This window comes from Maniola hyperantus, chromosome 14 (assembly GCF_902806685.2).
Source record: "Maniola hyperantus chromosome 14, iAphHyp1.2, whole genome shotgun sequence".
Classification (NCBI taxonomy): Eukaryota; Metazoa; Arthropoda; class Insecta; order Lepidoptera; family Nymphalidae; genus Maniola; species Maniola hyperantus.
The window spans coordinates 6,409,292-6,430,908 of record NC_048549.1 but is presented as its reverse complement, the minus strand read 5'-3'; the positions used below and the strand labels follow the sequence as shown (position 1 = coordinate 6,430,908).

Sequence of the window (21,617 nt, the reverse complement as noted above, 5' to 3'; positions counted from 1 at the left end):
TTTGAGGTACGGACCCCTAAAAATTACCACTTACCACGGATTTTAACCTCGCAAGGTTTCCGCTTGAACTGAATGTAGTTTCATTGACGAATTTGAGCTTTGAAGCAGGTAAGTTTAAGGTGCATTTTGAATTATATCAACGTTGCACGTTAGTGAGACATAATATCTCATAACAAGACTATTGGGAACCTTGTTTAGGATTTCCCCGCATGTTAGCCACAGTATTTCATGTCGTGTTTCGTAAACTAACAAAGATTCAACAACAACAGAGACATAGAAAGACATGCATTGTTAAAATAAATCGTATGGATACATACTTACTTGGTTTGTTTTAAATAGAAACTGAATTACGAATGTCTCTGTGCTACGAAGTTCATAGATTTTTATGTAAATAAAAATCCCAGACAAGATTTTAAATAGCCAACATGAGGATTGTATGTGGTTGGATGTGGGTTCAACGAATTTTGCCAAATTTTCAGTCACCGTAGCGCCAGCGTAGCACTTGCTACGCGTATGCTACGTGTACGGTGATTGATTGACCTGCAGAAGATTATTTTAAACTTTAGGGTTCCGGTCCTCAAAAGAAAAGAAAAAACCCTTATAGGATCACTCAGTTGTTTGTCTTTCTGTCTGTCGTATCTATTAAGAAACCTACAGGGTACTTCCCGTTGACCTAGAATCATGAAATTTGGCAGATAGGTAGGTCTTATGGTGGCGCTACACCAGCTTTGTTCAAGGCATTCGGCGGCACACAACAAAGCCGCGGATGTTACTCGCCGGCATTGCCGCGGGCCGAGCGCCACTAACTTCAACGATAATCACAGCGATACTGCGGGTTCTGCGGCCTACAGCGACATTGATATAAAAAAATTGGCTCCATACCGCCGGTAAAGCCACCGGCCCCAACCCGGTGGCATGTGTGGAGCCACTTTTATAGCACAAGAAAGGGGAAACATCTGAAAACCGTGGATTTGTGGTTACATAACAAAAAATATATTTAAATATATATAATTAAAAATGTTCATGAACAAATAACTAGTATTTTCAACTTTCAAATGGGTATGCTATGAAAGGACTTTACCTGTACATTCTAAAGAAGATTTTATTTATTTTTTATGTAGAATAGGTGTCGATTTTATCGCCGCCAATGATTGATGTCACTAATAGAACAGAGAAATCGCTTAGGTGCAAATTTTAATAAAACCTTAACGTAAAACGTTTGAATTGTAATATAAAAATAAAAGAAAAATTTCGAGAACATCCAGCCACTGTAAATTGTCAAGTCAAGATCCAAACTTATACGTCGAATGATAAAAAATGTTTACATCTTATGAATATCTAACAATATACATTGGCTACATGTGAGCTACGTTGTCAACGAAGTTTTTGCGGCAATTTCTGATAGCTCAGTCTTCTACCCTCCCTTTTTCTACAAGCCTCACACGCGCGCCACCCCGTAAGCAATTTCACCCTCCACCACCTGGATGGCCCGGGTTGCCTTTGACCGCCCGTTGTGGCCAGATCCTTCTATCCCCGCACATGCAAACTGTGGAACCAACTCCCTCGGCGGTGTTCCCACTAGATTACAAACATGGGGCTATTTCTGAAAGGCCGGCACCGCATCGGCAGTTCGTCTGGTGCTGGCCAAATGTTCATACCCGCACGTTTGTTCGCTATCTCTATTTAAAAAAATGACCACTCAACGTAGCGCTAGCGTAGCACTTGCTACGCGTATGCTACGAGAACGAGTACGGTGATTGATTGACACTGCAGAAGCAAAATGCCAAATATGCAATATCAATATTCTTTTTTCTTTGATTGATTAGTTATTGAATTATTTTATTCTAACTTTTGCATACGACTTCGTCCGCATGGACTCAATTTTTTTAATAACATGATCTCCTTGTTTTCCCGAAATAAAAAGTACCTTCTTTACTAACTAATTACTAACATATAGTTAGGTTTTCTTGGATGATAATAATGCGGTGAGTTCCCAGATCCTTCTGCATACCTATCACACCTATTAATTTGTAATGGCGAGTAAGCTCCAACTCGAGCAACTTTAATGTTAAGTTGATTTTGAATCCCTTTTGCCTTAATTATCGTTTTATTTTAGCTTTGTCCTTGTAACCAGAATACGCCAATTAACCTACATTTCACAGGCTACTAATTTTTTAGAGACAAGGATTTCCATCCATTTTTTATTTTGTAGTAATGTCAAATTCTAAGAGAAATTTTCATTATTATGTATATAAGTTTTTGACCGTCTGAAGATTATTTCACACCACGGGATACAAGATTCTGTATCTGCAAATATTTACATTTTAATGTTAATAACAAAAATATTTTTCACAATAAGGCACGGTTTACATAGTAGTTATAGAGATGTGGCGCGGGCGCTTCTTGGACTATGTAGTAAGTAGTAGGCAAGCGCAATCGGGGAGGTAACGTCCCGCACACCCGCACCAGCCCCTGCGCTAACCCGGTGTGGGACGAGCGGCGGTTGACGTGCGGGAAGTGGGAGCGTCCCCTTGGCTCATACCCCGATTGCCTATCTGGACCTGTCGCCATGGACTACCACTTGGAAGGTGTTTACGGTTTAGTATTGTAAATAACAATCTTTAGTGATAAGTTTTTTTATGTGAATGTTTCTTTTTCCTATGTATGTATGTTAAATTAATCTTTGGAGATTTTTAAAAATATTCTTGGTTGAAAATATATTAGGTATATAAGTTAATATGTATGTCAGTAATATTTGATGTAGTACTGATGGTGCATCGCGCACCATATTTGAATTTTTGATAATGCGCAACGAATTAGTATATGACAATGGTTGAGCAAAGTACTGCACGGTGCCCATATATTCAACAGTGTTTTCCAAAAAATTATGTCTTTCTTTTTGATTTGAGACACGATGCATTTGCTCTATCTACCTGCAAATCGTAAATTTAGTGAGGATCTGAAGATTTTCTCCGGTGGTCGGCGTTGCAGGGTGTGCAGGGTGTGCAGGGAGCGGAGGAGACACGGCGCGGCGTGCGGTGGGCGGCAGCAGGCTGTCACGGTGGAGCTCGGGGCGCCGGGCGCGGCCGGGCCGCCCGGGCGCTCGGCCGGCTCGCGGCCGCGGCATTACCCGGCCGGCTGCCGGCCACCTCGCTATGCGCGTCGTCGTGCGGTCAGCTGCGCCCGCCGCGGCCGGAGCGACCCGGGCCCGCCGAGAGCTCCGCGCCGCCGCCGGCCGCTCCGCTGCGTTGAGTCGCCGAGCTGCATGGTGAGGCGAGCCGTGCGGGGGGCGGGGCGGCAGGTGGCTCCGCGCAGGTGCGGCCCGCGCACGGGCCCCGGTCGCAGTAGCAGCGCGCGGAGGCGCGGGCACGCCGCGGCGCGCGCCCGCCCGCCTGCTCGCGCTCATGGAGCCGCCCTGGGAGATCGAACTCGAGCTCCGGAGGCACATCGAAAACTGCGCGTGCACCTGCGACCACATGGGCTACGGGAACTACATGGACTACCAGGTGGCACCGGCTCATGCTTGCCTGTGCCGGGCTATCACGTCTCCGCATGCCCACGTACGTGTCGAATATTCGCGCCCTCTCATACCCGCATGCTATCGCGGCCCGCTAGGGGTCTCCTCCACGCTGATCTGTTTGTAGTGCTCACATGTCATCCATAGTGTCGTATCATGAATATCAGTTAATTGTATGTAAGTGTTTTATTAAAATTATTGACATACTACTACAGCCATTTGTATATTTTTATTCCTAGTTTTTTGTTTTGTTAATCGCCGTTATTTTAAATTAATTACCAGTTTAGTTAAATCATTACAATCTTTTTATTTAATTGTTACAATTACAAACATTAACTTCATAGTTTTTTTTTAAAATTAAAGCATAAAACTGTAAAGAACTGTACCTAATACTTAAAATTGTAGGTAAATCCAATTCAAGGCGACTAATGGTTTTTCTCTCATCGTAACAGTAACTTTTTAATTAAAACGAGCATTACATTTCGAATGCAATAAAGCTCTGCAGTTACAGAGATGTGCAAATTCCTCACTAGGTTAAGGACTTTGACGAATGAGTCATATTTCCCAGCATCCCTAACATATTAGTCCGCTTGCGCAATGATAGAATCATTTGTTTATTTTGCGATAAATATTAGTTGCCATAGGCAGAATAAGTACATTGAAAAGGTTAAATTAAATATTTTTGTTACTAATCAGCTAAAGTTAATTATTAGGTACTTACTCACAAGGAAGTCTTTAACTTCCTATAAACATTGTTTTCATGCGCATAACAATGCTCCTCATAAAGATGTTAATAAATAGGCGCTCATAAAACCCAAATCTATACTCTTGCCTTATATTACACAATAGTAATACTACACTACAACATAATAATATACATAATAATACTTGGGGTAGATAGTTGTTGACCTAAAATGTTGAAATATTTCAGAAAGGTAAATCGTCGTATTTTAGAAAATAGGTCGAAGAACAGTAACAGTAAAATTAGGAACATGGCGAGAATGTATATCGAAGGGCAGAGAGTCTCGTGTTTGTTTGTTTAGTAATAGCCAGGCTGTGAAGATTGAGGGGTCGTATAATATGAAGGCATCAAAATAAACATAAACACACTGATGCGCGTATTACATCAACATTTTATATATCTTAGTACGTTATACTAAGTACGTTCATTTAGGATATTTAAAATATTTTTCATACTTTCTAATTAGAGTTTTAACAGCACTTTACCTCTAATCTCCATAATGGTATTATTAAAAACGCAATAGACGCTAAATAAAATAAAAATAATAATATGCCCCACTTATCCTTACTAATATTATAAATGCGAAAGTGTGTCTGTCTGTCTGTCTGTCTGCTAGCTTTTCACGGCTCAACCTTTCAACCGATTTCGACGAAATTTGGTACAGAGGTAGCTTGCAACCGGGGAAGGACATAGGCTACTTTTTATCCCGGAAAATTTAAGAGTTTCCACAGGATTTTTAATTTATGTCCTATATGTTGTTTATATATGTTGTTTTATATGTATGTCCTATCTAATTACTGTATACCCTGTACTGTACTGTACTGTACTGCCCGTGTGGAACGGTGCCGATAATACTGGCTGCATAAATTCCGCACTAGACAGCCAAGTGATCCTTTGCGCCAAAATTGAGCCAGTCCTCTCACCAGATGAGTCCCATTAAAAAGTTTTAGCACTAAGACTACATGGCTCTAGGGTCTCCACGGCAAACGGAACAAAAATAAGATAAACACCCGATAAGAAAGTCATACTTGCGCCGCTTACCGGTTTCAACGATTTCTGCTGCAGCTCCTGGTCTTCATGCTGTCTCCCTGATATGACGTAGGGCTAATGTGTGTGTGTGTGAGAGAGAGAGAGAGAGAAAGGAGACCCGTTCTCAGTAGTAAGGTGGCGATAGGTTGATGATGATGTATTTTTTGAAAAAAAAATTTTTACTTACCTACATGTATCTATACCATATCTATACAAAGGAAAAGCTGACTGACTTACTGACTGACTGACTGATCTATCAAAGCACAGCTCAAACTACTGGACGTATCGAGCTGAAATTTGGCACGCGGATAGCTATTATGACGTAGACATCCGCTAAGCAAGGATTTTTGAAAATTCAACCCCTAAGGGGGTAAAGTAAAGGTTTGTAATTTGTGTAGCCCGCGCGGACGAAGTCGCGGGAATAAGCTAGTTCGACAATACAATTCGTACTCAAAATGTCTCGATATTTTATTCTCGGTAGAGTCGAGTTCCGTTAAAACATTTTTGTTTCTTGTAGGTAAGTACCTAAGTATTATAATAATAATGAGAGCTTTCAAGAAATCCTCAACAGAAACCACTGCGTTCTTAAGTACCGGTACAATTTAGAATTTTCTTTGAAGATCGAAATATTTTTCCACTCTAGGATTTGTAAAGGTAAAGATTACTTTACACAGTATTTTCAACGAACTTTCAAAATTTTACTTTATAACAACGAAAACACAGATGAAAAAGCTAATTTCTACATATCTCAACGGAAATCAAACCATAGTAATTTTTCTTGCCAGGTAAACAAATGCTTATTTAAAGGCAAATTGGTTACCCTGTAGAGACTACTCAAAAGTTTTGTAGATTTTTTAATTATTGTAATGAAATGTTTAGTCTCTACAGAGAAAGCAATAACTAATCTATACTTAAAATGATGTATGAGAATTGTTTGAAAATAAAATCTCAATTAAGTAATTCATCATTTCAAACCATAATATTTTCCCCAAATACGTAAACAAGTTTTTAACAATATAAACAAACTTTGTCAACACATCACGACCTACAATCGTACATAACGTTTTTTAACTATCCAGCCAATACAAAACCTCAAAAATCAATCCCGTATTTTAGACTGATTTTTTTGTCAGTCAGTGCCAGCCAGGTAAAAGGGATGGAAATGAATTATAGCGACAACATGACACAATTTGTACGTAGTAGGTATCTATTATCAGGTATAAACTGCGAAATATTCAAATATTACAGTAGGTATGTCTATACGCATTTGGGTAAACAAAAATTTCTCATTTCATTTCATATCTGCTATTGGATCCGATTATCGGAAACTGCTTTTTTCCATTTTTGTGATTTTTGGTGATTGAAGCGCTCATAATATCTAAAGAAACAATCTTGATCGCAATGATCATAAATAAAACGGTCAACGGCAAACTTGGTCATAACATAAAAGTAAGTAAGTAGAAAAAATTACAATTTGCAAGAAATAGAGCTAGAGTCTCTGAGTAGACCTCGTAGCCACAACCCGTAACTTTCTCTTTCTCTCTATACATACTTAGTTCAAAATTCAAACTGTTAAACGATAAAAGGGCGGAATGAAATCCGTTAGTTCGTACTACATACCTCCCTTACGCAGACTTTCGAGGAAGGAAAAGGGGATTATTAGTCATTCAATAATGCTTAAGTACTTTTTTCAACCTAAAAAACCTTTAATATTATATAATTACTTTTCTTACTTAATATACGACAATTTGATTAAGTAACAAATTTTGATTTTTTTAGATATCTTCGTTAGAATGTGTTCGGTTATTTTACCTGTTAGAAAATAAAAAAAAGATCAACTTTTTTATTTTATTCGGATACAAGTTACAATCTCACTTGGTGGTAAGTGATGATGCAATCTAAGTTCTAGGAGGCTGTTGCTATATAGAGCAGTTCCCATTCTTTAGGACGCCTTTATGGTTTATATAATTTAGTAATGTCAGAAATCTACTTAATTCTTTAACTCAAACTAATTCTAATTATCTAAGTATTTAATATAAAAAATAAGAAGACACGGTATGTTACTTCCATGGGGGAAATTTTTCTATTTAGAGATTTTTTACAAAGAAAGGAAGAGGGGCAAGGTAGATATATAGATACATCATTGTCTCCCAGCAAGATAAAACTTTCACGGATAACAGTTAAATGAATCGAGTTTCTTCTTTGCAATTGAATGAACAAAGTTACGCTGATAAAAGTTTTACTGATTCTAAGATCAACAATATACTAAGTAGATATAATATATATATATAGAATAGAAGTGAATTATTTTTATTCAAGTAAACTTTTACAAGTGTTAATTTACCACTGGTTCGGAATGGCGTTCCTACCGAGAAGAACCAGCATAATAATGTATTGTTCGAATTAAGAAAAAAATCTTAGTTTGTATTGCATAAATAAATCTAGAAACCAATATAATCATAAGCAGGTTTTCATTAGTTTTATAATTAGCTGTGTTGCTCACTAAGATTTCTGGATCAACAAACTGAAAGACACTAGGATTTCTGGATCAAAGACACTGAAATCGTAGAGAATCTCCTAAAGACATCACATTTATGTGTTTAGCAAAAGATAATCGCACAAAAGGGAAGTCAAGATACCGTTAAGTTCCCACAATATACGCAGAGTAAAGACTGAATAAACTTTTAAAACTTAAAATTTTCAAGAGTAACAATTTGTGGTTCTTAGGAAAAATATCGTTATTTATGATTAAAATATAAATTTATGATAATTATGATTAAAAAAACCGGCCAATTTCGAGTCAGACTCGCGTATCGAGGGTTCCGAAAAATATGATATATAATCTGTATATACTTATATACAGATTTTTATTATTTAAAGCTAATAACCTAAATGTCGATTTTCATGTCTCTAACTTAAAAACATAGGACTTTCATACAACCTTCGACCCCCCCTTTCACACCCTTAGGGGAGGGAATCAGCTAAGAAACGGTTTTGAAACCGTTTCTTATCTGATACAGCCTAGAAAAACCTACCTTTCAAATTACACGTTTGTAGGCTTTATAGTTCCTGAGATTTCGTGATTAGTCAGTCAGTGAGTGAGTGAGTGAATGAGTGGTATTTCGCTTTTATATGTATATTTAGATTTAGATGAGTGAAAGAAAGATGTACTTGTTCCAGCAAAAATTCTACGTCTATCTTAGTACGTACCTACTATATTCTTGTAACAAAAGAAGACATTGCGGTGTTCCGATTCACGAGTCTCAACAATTATAGCGTAAAATACAACAAGAAAAAAACTTCTTGGCCTATATATATTGAACTCGAGATTAAAAATCATAATAAAGTTTTTATATACAAAGACACAAGATGAATAGAAAATACCTACTGCTTTTATTCTGCCCAGTTTTGTTTTTCTTTATTGTGTCATCTCATCGTGCTATGAAGTAGGTATAAAGAAAGAACATGTACTTACTATATACAGGGTTACAGGAAAAGAGGACACGATCCCGTTAGGGGGTTATAGTACAGGACATTAGCTATCAAACGACCCCTAAAACGCTTATGCGAAAGTGTATCGTTTTCGAGTTATACATTTTTTTATTTTTTTTTAGGTAAAGGGGTGTTTGTCACTTTAAAAATTAGTAAAAAAAAGAAACAATGTATTTCATCAGATTCTTTTTTATTTCTTGCTAGTGCATATCCTTGTTAATAATAAACAGTTATAAAACAAGAAAAATCTTCAAGCATTTTAAAATTACAGCCCAAAAACTGTAAAAGTTTTCGATTTTTAAATTTAATACTTTGAATAACTTGCAATTTTTTTTGTAAAAATTACTATAGCACTTATACTGCGGATTATTTTAAAAACATCTAGGTTTCGTTGGCTATCCATTGGTACAAAAAGATTACAAAAAAACCATAAAATCAAGAAAAAATAACACAACAAAGAGACCAGGTAGAAAATTTTAACAAATGCTATTGCCAAAGAATTAAATCAGAATCAATGTAAAAACGAGTTTAATGCAAAATCGTTAAAGATTATTTTTCAATGGGGTCAAAAGGTAAAATAAAATCAGTCAAGTGCGAGTTGGGCTCGCACACGAAGGGTTCCGTACCATCGTACAAGAAATAACACTTTTTTTTTTTTTTTTTTTTTCATGGCGGCCATTTTGTAATTTTTAGTATTTGTTATTATAGCGGCAAAAGAAATACACATTCCGTGAAAATGTCATGTTCGTCCGACCGTCCGTCCGTCTGTCCGGCCGTCCGTTTGTCTGTCAGTGGACTGTATCTCGTGAACCCTAATAGGTAGAGACTTGAAGTTTGTACAGAATGTGTATTTTTATTGCCGCTATAATAACAAATACTAAAAATTACAAAATGGCCGCCGTAAAAATTAAAAAAAATTAAAAAGTGTTATTTCTTGTACGATGGTACGGAACCCTTTGTGTGCGAGCCCGACTCGCACTTGACTGATTTTATATTACCTTTTGACCTCATTGAAAAATAATCTTTAACCATTTTGCATTAAACTCGTTTTTAAATTGATTCTGATTTAATTCTTTGGCAATAGCATTTGTTAGAATTTTCTACCTGGTCTCTTTGTTGTGTAATTTTTTCTTGATTTTATGATTTTTTTTGTAATCTTTTCATACCAATGGATAGCCAACGAAACGTAGATGTTTTTAAAATAATCCGCAGGATAAGTGCCATAGTAATTTTCACAGAAAATTTGCAAGATATTCAAAGTATTAAATTTAAAAATCGAAAACTTTTACAGTTTTTGGGCTGTACTTTTAAAATGCTTGAAGATTTTTCTTGTTTTATAACTGTTTATTATTAACAAGGATATGCACTAGCAAGAAATAAAAAAAAATCTGATGAAATACATTGTTTCTTTTGTTTACTAATTTTTAAATTGACAAACACCCCTTTACCTAAAAAAAAAATAAAAAAATGAATAACTCGAAAACGATACACTTTTGCATAAGCACTTTAGGGGTCGTTTGATAGCTAATGTCCTGTACTATAACCCCTTAACGTGTATATACTATCTGTACCCGGCATGCGTTGCAATGCCACCTAAAGTAAAAAAACCGGCCAAGTGCGATTCAGACACGCGCACCTGGACGAGGATTCCGCACTACAGTCGTATTTTTTCGACATTTTGCACGGTATTTAAGTCCCGCAAATTACTAATGCGCGTGGCCGCCATTTTAATGATGTCAGCACTAGACTGACGTGTCGAACAACCAGTACCGTTGACAAAACTGTCGGTAGAGTACGCGTATCGTGTTTTGAATAATTGCAAATTCACACATTTTGTTTCGTTTTTGTTAATTTGTTTTAGTTGTTGTTTCCTTTTTGGGTTAAATATGAGTAGGAAAATAATAATTAATAAGTAGTCGTGCCCGTGAGAAAAGATATGGAGGATTCAAAAATACTTTACTTTACTTACTTCAGAATATCACTCAATCGCTTAAAAATGCCTCTGACACCAGTCAAGACGTGGTAATTTCTAACTACTGGACGGATCGGGCTGAAATTTAGCATGCTATTATGACGTAGTCATCTGCTAAGATGAAAAAAAAGATTTTTGAAAATTTGAACCCTAAGGGGGTAAAATAGGGGTTTGAAATTTGTGTAGTCCACGCGGATATGTAGTCCAGCGTAGGTACTTGTATTCGTAGAGGTCGGTGTACATAATGCAGATTTTCAAATGTTATTTTGTCAATTTGTTCATCCATACTAATATTATAAATGCGAAAGTGTGTCTGTCTGTCTGTCTGCTAGCTTTTCACGGCTCAACCGTTCAACCGATTTTGACGAAATTTGGTACAGAGGTAGCTTGCAACCCGGGGAAGGACATAGGTTACTTATTTTATCCCGGAAAATTTGAGAGTTTCCACAGGATTTTTAAAAACCTTAATCCACGCGTACGAAGTCGCGGGCATCAGCTAGTATGTAATATTGCTGTGTTGTTACAAAAATAATATCTTTGTGGTGCTCATGATTATAGAGCCGCCCCCGTATGCTTCATTAAGGTAGCCCATCTAATTTTAAAGATGACCTACTTTTGAAAAATGCGTTCACCTAAAAAGCTTTACGTAACTTTAAAAATATTGTAGTCTCTCTATCGTTATGAAAAATGGTAATTTATATTAATGTATCCTAATTTATACCTAAGGTAATTTATCATTGGGTATTTTGCACAAATATTCTCAGTAAAAGTGCTTAGTTTTTTTATTACAATAAAACTTAAAGCTAGCCTTATCTGCTAATTACTATACAAATCATTCCCGCGTGGAATGGTGACAAGAATACTGGCTACATTGCCGCGCTGGACAGCCAGGCTGATCCGTTGCGCAAAAAATAAGCCAGCCTTTCTATCACCAGATGAGACTATTAATCGCGGTGAAATGTCTCGTAATTTTTTTTAGCACTAAGACTCCATGGCGCCAGGGTCTCCACGGTAAACGGAACAAAAATGTAACTCTCGATAAGAGAGGCATACTTGCGCCGCTTGCCGTTTTCAGTCATTTCTGATGCGGCTGCCGGACTTGATGCTGTCTAACTGATATAACACAGGGCCAATGTGTGAACTCAAGTTGCCCACATTAGAGTCCGTCCCCATTCCCAGGAAACCAGCGTCAATCCATCAGGTTTCTTGCCATCATCCCGACTAATCGCTGCCGGCTCAATGAGCGAAGGAATATCTATGGTGGCAAAAGCCCTTTTGATCATATTCTTAGTACTTAGATAATTTCTTATCTTAAAAAAATATTAAATCGCAACTTATAATTTACTGAACGTATTCTGTACATTAAAATATTTAAAATAATAATAATCGGGAAAGCTTGATTAGCGACGTCGTCCGTGTGGATTAGCCTCCGCTGTCCGTCCGTCCGTCCATCCGTTCGTCCATCCGTCTGTTAGCAGGCGTTCAGCAAATTTTCACAGAATGTGTAGTTATTTCTATTGCCGCTGTAACAACAAATAATAAAAAATTAAAATTGCCGCCATGCAAATTAAAAAAATTAAAAAGTACGATAGCACGAAAAATATCGATGTACGGAACCCTTCGTGTACGAGTCCGACTCGCACATGATAGGTTTTTTGTGTTCGACGTTGCGCTAAGTGGCATCATGCCGTGATTATGAACAGTAAGTTACAAGACCGTGCCAAAAAAGCCGTCCGTAGAACTTGGAGAGCACAATATAGGTACCACGTAAAAGCTTGTTCCTTTGGGTGAATCTGAGATAAATTTGCTAGTGAGTGGTCGAAAGGAAACTCCGAGCATAAATTTGTAATTCAATTCAATCTTTTCAAGATTCCGTGAAAATAACACGTTCTCAGTAAGTAGATTCCATTTGTTTTACTTTTATTGTTGTAGTATTACCTAACCCTTTTCCTTTGCTCACACATAGGTACATAAAAAGTAAATACCTATCAGATGATGATTTAGTACCTATAATGCTTACTTACCTATTAAACAATTAAAAAATATCAAACACTAGCTGATGCCCGCGACTTTGTCCGCGTGGACTTTATTACTTAGTTTTTGATGAATCCCGTGGGAACTCTTTGATTTTCCGGGATAAAAAGTAGCTTATGTTAATCTTTCAACCTTTCAACTATCCCTATGCCTAAAATCAAGTCGATTGGTTGCTTATTTAGGAAGTGAAGGAAGGCCAAACAAACAAACAAACACATTTTCGCATTTTTATAAATGCGAAATGTACTCGTATAAAGATCATCAAAAATATTTTACGTATACTTATTTAGATGATATTCTCGAATTCCTCTGTGTGGTTTTAGGTTTTTGAAAATCCTCTAAGAACTTTTTTAATTTTTCCTGGATAAAAAGCAGCCCGTATACTTATATCCGTTTCCGGCACGCAAGCTATTGCTCTACTTTTTGCCACAATCGGTGAAACAGATGGCACGTGAAAAGCTAGCAGATAGAATGATAGACACACGTCTGTTGTCTCTGTCACTGATACCTAAGTATATGACGTTTTGTCAGTCTCAACGACAGAGACAATGCTCTAGAAATCTGCTATCTCCTTCTAAAGGCCAATGTACATTACTTTCGGCCGTGTAGTATACAGCAACCTCTACAGTAAACTACAGTAACCTCTCTAATCTACATGCCTAAATCAGCTAAATTGTGCTAATGTTTCTGCATAGCTTGAGCTCTCAACACATAAAATATTCACAAATAGTTTAGGAGTTAACACCTAGAGTCTCTAGAGAGTTCTAACTTGGGACATCTTCATTACGTAACAGCTTACGAAATGACAACACTTACAAGTTACATGACCTATTACTACAAACGAAGCATTGCACAAAGCTGTAGCCAGATAAATGATCCCACCTATCTCTAATATTGTGATAGCCTAGTAGTGGTTAGGACGTCCGCCTTCTAATCGGAGGTCAGGGGTTCGACCTTTAACTTTTCGGAGTTATTTGCGGTTTAATTGATTAAATGTAGGTACTTGCTTAAACGGTGAGAGTTCTCCATAATGTTCTCAAGGGTGTGTGAAGTCTACCAACCCGCACATGGCCAGCCCGGTAGGCTATGGCCAAATTCTTACTCTGAGAGAAGACCCGTACTCTGTAGTGAGCCGGCGATGGATTGATCATGATGATGATGATCTCTATACTAAATATAAGAGACTAGATGATGCCTGCGACTTTATTTGTATGGATATAGGTTCTTAAAAAAATCGTGGGATCTCTGATTTTCCGGAATGAAAATTCTATGTTCGTCTTCAGGGTGCACGCCACCATCTGTGCAAAATTTCGTCAAAATTGAAAAGGTAGGTAACAGAGAGACAGACAAACCAACAAATAGTTATACACATGATTTTGCATTCATAATATTAGTATGGTGGATTATCATAGATATTTATGTAAATAGATCTACTCCTCGAATAGATTATCTGTATAATTTAATATGATCCGTTAAATCCTGAAACTATGAATTTGTGGTTACATCATGAAAAAAAAATGTGTTCATGAACAAATAATTGTATTTTCAACTTTCAAAGAGAAATTACTATACCAAGCGGGGTATCATATGAAATAGCTTTAAATACTTGTACAGATTTTTATTTATTTTTATGCATAATAGTTTTCTAATTTATCATGCAAAATGTCGAAAAAATACGACTTTAGCACGGAACCCTCGATGTGCGAGTCTGACTCGCACTTGGCCGGTTTATTATTTTTATTATTTTGACATCAAAGGCTGATATGAAATTTGCTGTAAATATTATGGGGTAACGGAAACGCCTTTGTTTCGTTAAGAGCATTTTCCACAGTCCTTTCTTAATATCTGGTTCGAATATAACACAAGCTTCTTGTAAATGTGTATTGTATAGTCAGGCTTTTGATAGTAAGTAAATAATCGTTTTCAATTAAGCATAGCATTCATTAAGGCTCTTTCGGTCCATGGAGCATCCAGGTCTGTTGTATAAGGAGCGGTGCGGAAGGCTGGCTAGCTGTAAGGTAACAATGGGGGCGCAGATTTCACGCAACATTATGCCGGCCGTGGGGGCAGGCAGTCGTGGGCCTGTGTCTAGCTTGCAGGGAATCGATGCAGGCCCGCCCACCCCTCTATCGCCTTGTCGTGTTTTCAAAACTTTCCCGTTGGTCTGCTTCTCCCGCAACGAGCCTCCAAGTTTTGCGCGTAAATATTACTTATCTTAATTCTCCAAGGTGACACACATTCTGTTACCCACTTTGCATTAGTTTAGTTTGAAAAAAGCTTTTTCACAGCTGCCAAAGTAAATGTTCAGTTGTTAGAACTAAGTGAAAAGTTTACGTAGTACACCCGACCGACGATCTTTATTGTTTGCATTGCATCGGAGCTTTTTTATATATTTCGTATTTTCGTACATGACCATCCCAGAGTTTCTTCTTTTCTTAATCTGTTAAATTTGACTAAGTATTGAAACATTTGGGTTTTCCGGTTCATATTTTTATATCTGTCTATTAATGCGTTAAAATGATATAGGTATTATGAAATAAAAAATAAATATCCCACCACAATTATTAATACCTATTCATGTGTAAGAAAAAATTTGGAAAGATCCTAAAAATAATCTTGGAGTCCATAGAATGTTCGCTGGGAAACTTGTAGCGCAGTATACCATACTCTGTGCTTGTAGCTAGGTAAACTACATACGTAAATGCAACTAACGCCAATTTCAGCTTGCCTTTTACCGTTGACTTATTGAAGATAGCAATCTGAATCTCAAGTGGTCTTTTTATTTTAAGCAAATGAGCATATCTTGGCACCGGACAAGCTAGCTGCATTTTTGAAAAAACAAATCTATATTTGAAACTAAGAGCGTAACAATTTTTTTATCCTAATAAGTAGTTCTTCCGATGCGATTTTGTTTATATAAAACCAAAGCCCATCTAAGTCAGAGTGAACTAGGTAAGCGCATACGTTATTCTTGTACCTACATATTATACACTACATAGTGTAACATAATAAAAGTGCCTTGATGTGAAACAATCTAAAATTATTATGAAGTTGTTGAAGTATGGAATACTAAAAAATACAGTACCTAGTAATAAAATAAATTTAAGTATAAGTAATAAATTATATTAACTTACCAGCTAGAATGCATGCGTTGCAAATTGCAATGCACTTTTGTTTTCTACTTAGACACTCACGCGCCACCTATTGCACGTAAAAACTGTAAAAATTTCTACTCAATCGGATGAACAATGCGACAAAGGCATTACGTAACAAACGAACCGAAACAAATATTGAACAAGAGAAATACTTACCATAAAATTTTCAGGGTGAATACAGGAAAGATTTATTGTTTTACTTGTGCAATCGTTTTTTTATTTATTTAACAAAGTTAAGTATTAAAGTTAGTTTTGGTTTTTATAATATGAATAAGTGTGTGGACACCTGTAGAGCGTGGACATCCTACTTACGCTACGTAACGAAGGAATTTTAAAATGAAACGGCGCGGGCGCGGCATTTGCGTCCATCGCATCATCGTCACTGCACGTGACTCGATCTAATAATTTTATTTACGGTAACAATATTTTGACCAATCTACATGTATAAAAGGAAAAGCTGACTGACTGACTGATCTATCAACGTACAGCTAAAACTACTGGATGGATCGGGCTGACATTTGACATTCAAATAAATAGCTATTATGACGTAGACTTCCGCTAAATAGGATTTTTTTAAATTCAACCCCTAAACTTATACGTCTATGCTCCTAAAAGGGGTAATAGGGATTTGAAATTTGATGACCTCACGGGAATAAGCTAGTTTTATTATATTGCTATTGTTTTAGGGGTGTTTTTGGAAACTCAATTTAATTTTTGAGTGCATCAACGTGTTAAGTATCGAATTCATAGTAAGCAAATTTTTTAATCATAATTAATTAAAAGTTAGTGAAGTTGTTACATATACCTATTGGATTATTTTGCGCTTAGCTGCGATTTCATCAAATTGTTGGAAGTTGCTGCAACGTACCTTAACCGGAATACTACATTCTTTTTTTAAGCTTTGCTGGTAGTTACTGGTAGAGGTGTAACTGAGCGCAGACAAAGTTTTTTTTTAAATGTGAAAACAAGTCTCTTATTTTCAGGAACAGTATTTGCACGCTAGAATTAATAAACGGGTGTGCAATATTTACTTTGTATTTACTTACTATATTTTATTTTTTGAATACGGAAAGTTACTATGCGTTGCTGAATTTCCTATATTTTACGCTATACAATATTATAAGTATAAAAACAAAATAACATGGACATTTAATAATTATTTCACCATAAGTTACACAATTCCAGATGGATATAGGCTTTATGTATATTAGATATACGCTATATTTATATTAATATTAGATCATTGTTCGACCCGGGCGAAGTCAGGGTGGAACGCTAGTAGAAGAAAAAATATCTTTCAGAAACAAAAGCAGCCTTAAATAGTTGTTACTTTATGTCAGTAACAGAATCCGTTAAGTCCGACCAAATTATTGTTAGCAATTAGAACGAAACGAACGCGGGCCTAGTGATCAAGGAAAAACCGCCCTCCGAAACTTCTTTCTGTGTATAGTATAGATAGATATACATTTAAGAGAGGCATTGGTGGCATTCGAGCGAATAGTTTCCGACGTTTACGGGAAAACGTGAAATAACTTAGGTAATGGACTAAGTAAATGTTGTATTAGTTTCTTTAGCTTTGAAACCTGGAAAATATTTTATTTAGGTAATTTGACTTGTACCGTTTGAAATCACTATTGTGCGGCCGTTTTAAGTTTGCGTTTTTGATTCTGTCAGTTACATACAAAATAATATTGTGTGCCCCTTGTGTGCCCTCTTGTACACATAGTACTTTGACATCTGACAACGAAACGTCAAAAATGCAATTGGAAAAAAATAATTGGAAGAGATAGATAAATATGAACTCTATCATAATCTTCTTATGTAGCTAAACATAAAATAAACAAAAATATGACTAACACACTAATATAGTATGTTAGTCCTCTTTTGCAAACGTAATAATATGAAGCACTGTCTGAATTAAAAGGTAATTAATTGTTATTTTATTGTTAATCAAGTCCTTCTTCTATAAACTCTAAAGTTAGAACTATTTTATCATTTAAACTATCGTGATTGATTTCCATATAAGTATAGGGTATTCGACGATTTTGTCGACGTAAGCCCGTCTAGTTTCGAAACCATCTGGGGTCCTTTTTCACAGTCGGGCTACTACTAGTCGGGCTTACGATGACTAAATGCGTGAGTACTAAGACTAAGTAGGTAAAGAACATCAATCAAGTAATGTAGTGAATAACTGCACCTAAAGTTGCTTGTAATGGAAAAAATATATTTAAAAGTTACTTAGTTTACTTTTGAATTTTCATTTCATTAAAGAAGACAGGTAACAAAAAAATATTGTATGAAAAGCAAATTGTGATTGGCATTATTTGTGCTGGCTATAAAATATTGAATTTTTGGCAGACTTAATTTGCATGGTAATTGAAGGTTTCGATTATTCATGTTTTATTCGTAAAAATCAATCTGTTTCCAGGTTTACGTTATTGAATTGAGATTTGATTAAACTTTAATAAAAAAACCAATTGAACTTAGTTGTAAAATAATTAAGATCATATTAAGCAAGTATAGTTCGCGACAGGTCGGTATTGCAATCGAAGTATGAGGCGGGGGGACGCCCCGCACACCGGCACGTCCCCTGTGCTATCCCGCACTGGGTCAGCGCGGGAGCTGTGTGGGTGTGCGGGGCGTCCTCACCCCGATTGCCATGTCGACCTGTCGCGTATTATACCTATGTACCTACTTATATTTTCCAAATCTACACAAACACTTTTTTCCTATCTTTTTTCGTTACGTCCTCGTAATCGTAGCATACTTGTAGTATGTGCTACGCATGGTGCTACGCTAGCGCTACGTTGACTGAAAATCTGTCAAAATTCGTTGAAAACGAACGTTCGTTCACAACAAGAAGGATTTGGTCATGGTCATTGGTTAGTCAAATGCGGACTGGCAGATTTTATACATCGTTGAAAACATTATGGAGAAATTCTCAGGCATGCTGGTTTCTTGTGGGTGTTCTCCTTCACCGTTATTAGCAAGTGTGACGTTGTAAATTTTGAACTACTAATTGGCGTCTCGCTTTTAATTAAAATCTATTTTGTTCAAAGTATGTTGGTGCCACCTAGCATCAAGGTGCAGAACTACGCGTGGGTCGATGTTCAGAGTTCATTCGAGCCACAATAGATGGCGTTTGCTTCGTTGTCAATTGTCGTAAAAATAAAACAAAATAATTAAATAAAACCATAATATCATTTGTTTATTGTTAAGTCATTAACAAAACGGTTCTTATAATATATCCTTAGGTTCCGCAAATATTCAAAAATGAATTGGCTTTATGATCAAACTAACTGAGAGCGGCCACACTCGGGTTGCGTCTGGCAACACCGATTGCTGAGATTTAGAATTTTCCTGGAGTCAACATGTGAAGACGAATTTTTTTCGTTCCAGGAAAATCTCACTTCTTTTCGCCCATGGCTTCGCCTGGAAAAATACAATAGTCATAAATTTTAGTCATCCTAACGTATTTTCAATGTTTCATCAGTTATGGTGAGTGAAAAATCAAGTAATGTGGATTCGACAAAATGGCGGTTTGGTTAGAGAAAATCCTAATCTCATGATTTCTTTCAGTTCCAGTTATTTTAACTTCCCAAATAAATGAGGATAATGGGTTGTGGGTGGACTTCTGAAAACCATTGGTGGCCAGGAGTTCAATAGGTGAGTTGTGTTTGATCGGGAAAATTCCACGTGTCGAAATTTTCACACAGCACAAATTATAATCTTGTTTTTTCTTTGTTACAGGGTTTACGTTTACGTTTACGTTTACGTTTACGTTTTACGTTTACGTTTTACGTTTAGCTTCAGTTTTCCGTTTTAGTTTTCCGTTTGCGTTTTCGGCTTTCGTATTTATTTCTTTTGCACATTCACGTTGGCAACTTAATTTCTATGGATAAGACTTGGTGAAAATCTTGGTAATGAAACATTTCGGTTGTGAAGAATCAAATAAATGGAGTTTTGGATCTTGGCCGATGCCGTCCAGCTACCTTGCAGTCTTCGCACCTACAAGTAAGCAAATGTTTGTATCCTGGAACAGTTAGTGAACCTTCTTAGTGTTTGTGTACAGTAAGAACCCTGTCTTTACTACTGAGCTTTTATTTTGAAACAATTTTATGAATTTTACTGTGTCATTGTCTATTCCATGCCAATGGCATCTTAAATTTAAAACATAGATTTTATGTACTATCTACCTAAGGCATTCTAATGTATCTAAATTAAGTCTTGGCATTAAGCTAGAATAACTAAGCATTATTAGCCATCACTATGTATTAAGCGACCCCGGTAAAAGTTACATTAAAAACAATTTTGCCTAACATCTAGCAAATTTCATTTATAACACCTCATATACATTACAAGGGAGTCGACGGCTAGCTTCTATTCTTTACTAGGTAGATAGATCAAGTAAGTAAAATTATTTTTTTTTCCTCTAATCTTTGTAAGGTGGTAGATTATTCCGTATCCGGGTATATTTCTATTCCGCCCAATTTACCACCCCTTACAAATGGCGCCCGAACGTTTTTTTATATAGTTATTTCAGTATATTTTGAGAAATTTTGTGAATTTTATGAAATGTACTCCGCTGATTGTACAATTTTCTAAGTAGTGACACATTGCAAAGAGCACTAAGCTGTTTTTTATGGTTAACTAACTAAATAATAACTAAGAGTTAGAAATTTTGTTTGATAGTTTAAGTAATTTTCTGAGTATAGTCCAACATTGGTTTTTTTTCTTATTTAATTAACACATTATAAATGGTGCTTATGCCGTTCAATTATGTTATTTGACTTACCTTGGAGGTGTATAAGTGAATGTTTGCCTTCAGTTTAGTAATAAACATTGCTTAACTGAGTTGTTGTTGGGTATTGCTTTCAATAGTAAGTACATCTTATGTTTGAAAATTCCGGTAACTTAGTATAATTAAAGTTTTGAAACGCTATGTGCTGTTAACTAGTTACACACATACATTTATAAATACTAAGAGTTACAACTTGTGAAACTAAATATATAAACTATATTCAGAGATTACATTAAGTTCAAGTATGAAGTTATGAACAATTTTTTTTTCAGTGACTTGATACTTCATTATTTTGTTGAAATTTTGTTTACAGCTGTGTTAAGGTTATGATAAAAGCTACTTCACACACAAAACATGTTAAGTTTAATTGAATGCTGGTAGTTTAAAGTGACATTTAGAAACAGATTTTGTTGTATTTTAGGTTATGTGTTAAAAGTGTAAAGTAACAGTCATCAAACCATTGCACAATCTCTTTGTTTTTTTTTGAAAGATAATATGCTAGTCAGAGTTCATTGCAACTTTGTTGCCTGTTTACTTTTGTAATTGTAAAGGTTGTAACACACTGTGTACTCATAAAGGTGATACTGCACCTTACAATCATTTATTCAATTTTGGGAAGTTTTATTTTGTTATATTTTGTTTACTATAGTAATAATATGTGCTTGTATTATTAACAATATTTTGGAATAGGAACATAATTGATAAAATAGTTAGGATAGACTTAAGAATATTGTTTTGTTGTGTATTTTGCTTGTGTATATTTAATAGTTTAAATAACTTCTTTTGTGTTTGTGTTTAACCAATTTGTATAAGGCTAAACATAGACAGTTACACAAGCTCGATATTTTGTTAAATGTGTTTTGACTTAACACAAT

At 36.0% G+C, this 21,617-nt stretch overlaps 1 protein-coding gene across 2 annotated transcripts in view; it reads left to right on the top strand.

Moving 5' to 3' along the window:
- The first annotated feature begins 3,139 nt into the window (after positions 1-3,139).
- Positions 3,140-21,617, top strand: part of LOC117988155 (dipeptidase 1-like) — a 29,577-nt gene continuing 11,099 nt past the window's right edge. The window contains exon 1 of one of the 2 annotated variants that reach the window (XM_034975272.2): positions 3,140-3,560. In XM_034975272.2, coding sequence (XP_034831163.1) covers positions 3,405-3,560 — 156 coding nt within the window. In that variant the 5' untranslated portion in view covers positions 3,140-3,404. Of the gene's footprint in view, positions 3,561-12,561; positions 12,647-21,617 lie in introns of those variants that run through there. The other variant, XM_069503030.1, reaches the window with a different exon arrangement.